General features: G+C 46.2%; 1 protein-coding gene across 1 annotated transcript; it reads right to left on the reverse strand.

The window, feature by feature from the left end:
- Nucleotides 1-751: 751 nt before the first annotated feature.
- On the reverse strand, nt 752-1,558 carry LOC147887323 (uncharacterized). The gene is made up of 2 exons (XM_087394278.1): nt 1,339-1,558; nt 752-1,248 (listed from the first exon to the last, which is right to left on the reverse strand). The coding sequence occupies exons 1-2, from the start codon at nt 1,556-1,558 to the stop codon at nt 752-754; spliced, it is 717 nt and encodes a 238-aa protein (XP_087250404.1).
- Between the last annotated feature and the right edge of the window lie 4,185 nt (nt 1,559-5,743).

The raw sequence follows: 5,743 nt of genomic DNA on the forward strand, positions 1-5,743 counted from the left end.
CCACTAGGAAGGCCTCCTTGTCTCATAGGTGGAGCCGTTGGGGCGTGTTCTCTTGTGGGCATGGTCTCATTCTGAGCTCCTTCAGCTTCCCCTACATTGCCATGTTTTTCCCATGATGTTTTTGTAGACTCCCCTTGAACTCCAACTTGCTCCATTGTGGAAGCCTCAACATCCACTGGTTGGGTATTACCTTGCGGTTTTATTGAATGCCAATCTCCACCTTCTGTCTCGAACCTAATTTTTCTCGGCCGCCCTCTTTGCTTACGATCTCTGGTCTCCATCACATACCCTGGCTTGTGTGAGGTGTTTTCTAAATGTATACTTGATGACTTGCTTCTCTTTCTTTGGACTGTTACCTTATCCCCATGTAATGGTCTTGGTTCTTCATACATTGGTGTCCCTGCAACTGTTTCATGCACCATTTGTGCAACTTGTGCTGGTGAAGGTGTACTCCTTGAGGCCACTCTTTGCATCAAGGCTTCCAAGTTAGGACCATCCCCAACATGCCTTCCAATCATATATGCATATTGTTTGGCACTTTGTAATAGGGCATTTGCCATGTCCGAGACGCAACAATCATATAATTGTATCTTTGTCTTAAACCCTTCTCCTGCTAGCCAACTACCATGCATGCTTTCAGCTAGATTTGACCTTGGAGTGTGTGCCTCCTCCAAGGAACTCTTTGTTACCTGTGGTAAAAAGGGAGGTAATTAGATTGGCTTATTACATTTATTTAGCTTACTACATTTATCTACAAAATACATACCGCGCTCATGAGATTCTCCCAATGGGCAATCCGCACATCCCACCAACTAAACCATATGTCCATTGAAGGAATGTCGGCCACACGGACGTGTCCTGCATGCCACCACTTCCAAATGAGCTTTGCTTGGTTGGTAGCTTCTTGCTTTGTCTTACATAATCTCCAATTCTCACACATGGTGATATGCTCGTTCCTCATATTCTCTTTGATGAATTTCCTTGTGTGCTTATGCAAGCTTTGTTCCCAATGGAAGAGACATGAGCGCTCTCTCCCAACAATTATGTTGTTTGGACCCCCATTGAAAATAGTTCTCACAGCTATCCAATTTGCTCCAGCTTCATCAGACATGAAACCATGAAAATCTGCAGGGGGATACCCACATTCTTTCATTGTGGCATTCAACATCTCCCAAAATAGGATTTGGCTTGCAGCATCTTCATCTTTCATCTCACATGTGGCGATGGTCATTAATTCCTGCACATTGGTAGACAAAGCCAACATTATTAAATATTATACCACAACTCTCTTGATGATAGCAACATGGATACATAAGGATGGAGGGAAGTTATACCTAGGATCATAAACATGACATGCCATTGTGCTCCACCCAATCACTCGATGGGTGTGATCAAATTGTACCCATGAATTCCTCAAATCACCATTTCCTCCTCTTCTCATGCGATTAACAAGATCCACACCAGATGCTGGACCATTGGTTGACATTTTAAAAACAAAACATTTTTCATCTGGCAAGCCTTGCCCTGGAAAACGACTTCCATGGAAGAATGAATACATAGACCTTTTCTTTAGTAAAAGAAGGCTGTCATAACCTTCCCCAACAGGTGGGTGGAAGCAAGCTAAGGGTGTCCACTTTTTGTTCACTCCCCAATCCTAAGGAGGTGGAAAAACAAGCTTTTTAGCACACAAAAATGCAAATCTCACCTACTTCCCTATGGATCTAGTCTTTGAAGTCTTCTGACACAACATCACAGTTGCTATTGTGCACACAATCGTATAGTCTGATCGAAAATTCGATGCACACACAAAAAATTTCTTTGTGTCACACGGCATGGTTCCAGGGTGGTCACACGTTTGTCACGAACAAAGAGTGTCATATAAAATTCTAAATTTCTCACTCATTTTAGATTAAATGTTATTGAAACTTTGTAAGTGGTCTCTTTGCATTATGTAGAGCTTAACTTGATTTATTGGTAATTTTTTGAATGATTTATCTAATTATAAATAATTATTTATAATAAATAAAGTCATAAAATACATGCATTTTAGTAGCACACCACATTTTTTTAGTATTTTGAATAATTAAGCAAATCCAATTCCATGGAAGGTTAGTAGGCACATAAGGGTGTGTGGTTGAATCATCAAATCCCAAATCCAACGGTTAGATTTAGGAAGATTGAAGTTTAATTTTTACTTTTACTCCTCAGAGGATCAACAAAGAATATTAAAAATAAATCTAGTAATTCTCAAACATAACCAAACATTTCAAAAATGTCAATATTTTTAGTCCTCTGCATGATGAATAAGAGGAAAAAATTTTGGTTAAATTTGAGCAAGGGAAACGTACGATATGGCCTCCAAGAGTGAAATCTCCCTTTTGTGGGTGAAAAAGGGCCACCCAAGCCTAATACCAAGACAAGGTAGGCTTGGTATTAGGCTTGGTGAGGTAGGCTAGGAGCATCACCGATCCTAGTGGCAAGCCTTTGGAGTCTGCATGCTGCCCATGAGGAAGGCTGAGTCATCAAAACCATGCCACGTTGTTAGACCACGTTGTTAGACCACGTGGTGCCATCTCATCAAGCAGATGTGACATCACTCCTTGCCATGTCACCTTACATTGCCACACGTGCTGCCACATGTGCCACCTCATCATTCCACATCATCAGCCATGTGATCACACAATGCCACCTTGGCATACCTCCTCTCCTGGCCACGTCACCAATCCCTCCACCTCAATTTGCCATGTCATCTACCACCTCATGAATGCCAACTCGTCATGCCCAGTACCACATCATGACCATGCAGGAAGAGACTATATTACCACATCATGACCATGCATGGTGCCACATCAGCCAGATGCATACACATGACGATGTGCGATGCATACAATACCTCGATCGAGGTACATATGATGGGTGAGGCATACATTACCTCGTTCGAGGTATGTGACCGAGGAGACATATAGATACCTCGATCGAGGTTCATACATACATGCATGCGCAATGCACTAAATACCTCGATCGAGGTATAAGCTCTGATCGCGGGGCTCTGGGCATAGCAGACCTCTCCACCAAAACTAAGCCAATTAGTATCAATCTTAGCACCTCTCCACCAATAATAATGAAGAGCAATCTAAGAGCAATCTAGTGGATGAGTTGAGGCTCTCTATAAGACACCACGTTTTGGTTCATTTCACCCATTCTTAGCCATTCTTGCCTCCTCATCACTTTGTCACACCTTCCATTCTACTTTCATTGAGAATGGGTTCTCAAAGCCGTAGAGCTAGTAGACATGAAAGATGTAGGAACCCCCCCCCAAATCTCATTGACGAGGAGCGCAAGCGGAAGGCTCGTGAGCGCAAGAGAGCCTCTAGAGCTCGAGCTCGCGCTGCAACCACTGATCCACCTCCAGCTCTACCTCTACATCCCACCTCCACCCCCACCCCCACCCCCACCTCCATTGTCCCCCCATGCTCATCCGCTCCCCTTCCTCTAGCCTCCGCCCTTCCCCTAGCCACCTACATTTTGGCCTCCACATCTACCTCTTCCCCCTCCACCCTCCCCCCTCCCCCTCCCCCCGCTCCGCTTGCCGCCTCCCTTCCCCCGTCCACCCTACCATCTCCCATTGATCCCGTTGCCCCACCTTGCAGCAGCAGTGTTGCTTCACGACGTGACTTGCCGAAGTCCACTATCCGTCGTCGTGCTAGCAAGATTGTGCAGTCTTTTTTTTGTGACCTCACGCCAGCTTCGCAGTCTTCTCTTCTTACGTCCCTGATTGATCACCCTGACTTGGTAGAGTGTAGGAGGCTTGCTGGTCTTGGTGCACGTAGAGATAGGGTTGTATCTAGCGAGGTCCTTAGCAGTGTTCGACGTTCCTATGCTTCTATTAAGCATAGGAACTCCAGTGATGCCTTGGCAGCACGTCGTGCTATTGTGGCTGCCATTAGTAGACCTCATATGATAGGCCATGTGCGTACCGCTTCACGTCTTCTTCAGATTGCACCGCGCACATTGCGAGCAGGCATCATTAGGAGGCAGAGTCTAGAGGATAGTGAGACTGATGCTCTTTGGGCTTCGAGTGGTCGTGCACCTCGCAGCGATCGATTGTTGGATGATTCCACTAGGTCCTTCATACAACAGTTTTGGGAGGAGCATTGCAGAGCATCCCCGGTGTTCAAGAAGGCATTGCGGAAGAGGGTGTCACGCGGTGTGTACATTGAGCATGGTGCATGTTTTTTGGAGTGTACCCAAACTGAGTTGTACACTCAGTTTGTAGAGGCACACCCGGAGTTCAAGATTGGGCAGAGGTCATTTGAGCAATGCAGGCCATGGTTTGTGCGATGCCCTCAGGAGCGTGACACATGCTGTTATCACTACCATGTGGATTTTGGATTGATGTATGACGTATTCCGTTCCCTTGATGGTCATAGGGGAGTGGTTCCTACTAGCCCTCGCGACTTCATTCATTCCATATTGTGTACACGAGATGGTGATGCTTTATTCCACTCCCTTGATTGTGTGGAAGGCACGTGTACTTTGTGTGGTGACTTTGCCAGAGTGCCACGAGTTGCACCAGATACTTGTGATGTGCAGATGGTTCGTTGGCAGCAGTATGAGTACTGTACCTTGACATTAGATGGTGGTGCACAGTCGAGGAGGTTGCAGCTTGTGGGGAAGGAGACACCACGTGTTGTATTCATTGACTGTTTTCGAGGGAAGCTGTACTGCTACATACGCCACTCGCACACTGTGAAATGGGAGGATCGTCAGTTTCGTGCATGTTTGAGGACATTTCCTATAGGGGTGGTTGTCTCAGTGGTGGACTTTGCGGAGAATTACACCTTTGCACCACAGCATGAGATCCAATCGGAGTATTATTTCTCCGAACAGGTGACGTGTGATTGAGTATTGATTTTTTCCCCGCCTCATTATATTGAATTATTTCAATAGTCATATTTTTTTTTCAATGCCATATTGCAGGTTGCTATATTTGTGCACATTAGCTATCGTCATGCACAGGCTCATGTGGATGGCATTGATAGCACCATGGACTCACGCATCATTGTGCGAGAGTATCACTTCTACATTAGTGATGATCGATCGCATGATGCCCATTTTGTGCAGCATTGCTTCACTTTGCATGATAGTTTCTTGAGGGATCATGGTGTCACATGGCAGCGGCGCTGGATTTGGTCAGACGGTTGCGGCGGTCAGTTCAAATCCGCTAGACAGTTTTATTGGTTCTGCAGATGGCACCGTGAGACAGGCATTCCGATCACATGGAGCTACTTCGAGACAGGGCACGGTAAGGGAGAGCACGATGGTGCAGGTGCTTGCGTGAAGCGTGCTTTGCGTCGATACCAGTTGCGTCACAGTGCCGATCGCTTCAAGGATGCACATGATGTGGTGCGGTGGTGCAGCCAGCACTTATCCACTAGTGCTACGTCCTCGTTTCAGTCGCGTGACGATAGGGTGGTGAGCCGGTATTTTTGGTGCATGGACATTGGGAGTCTTGATCGGTCGAGGCCTTTTGATTGTCGTTCTGTGCCTGGCACTCTTGATTTCCATTCCATCAGGAGTGTAGGTGAGTCTCACCCCGCGATCTTTTCTCGACGGTTTGCATGTTTTTGCTCTGCATGCATTGATGATGATTGGGGAGGGTGCTCCATGATACCATGGGCCGATCCATGGGTACGGCGAGTGCTTTCTCCCTTCCAGCCTTGGGAGGAGATACATGATGATC

This window comes from Dipteris shenzhenensis, chromosome 23 (genome assembly GCF_047967505.1).
Source record: "Dipteris shenzhenensis isolate YYH24624 ecotype China chromosome 23, Dip_SZ_1.0, whole genome shotgun sequence".
NCBI lineage: Eukaryota > Viridiplantae > Streptophyta > Polypodiopsida > Gleicheniales > Dipteridaceae > Dipteris > Dipteris shenzhenensis.

Excerpts from the sequence above, each read along its gene's own strand:
- LOC147887323 (XM_087394278.1), bottom strand. The coding sequence starts at position 1,558 with ATGTATTCATTCTTCCATGGAAGTCGTTTTCCAGGGCAAGGCTTGCCA. Across the intron at positions 1,249-1,338 it reads GGCATGTCATGTTTATGATC|CCAATGTGCAGGAATTAATG; the intron begins CTAGGTATAACT and ends TGGCTTTGTCTA.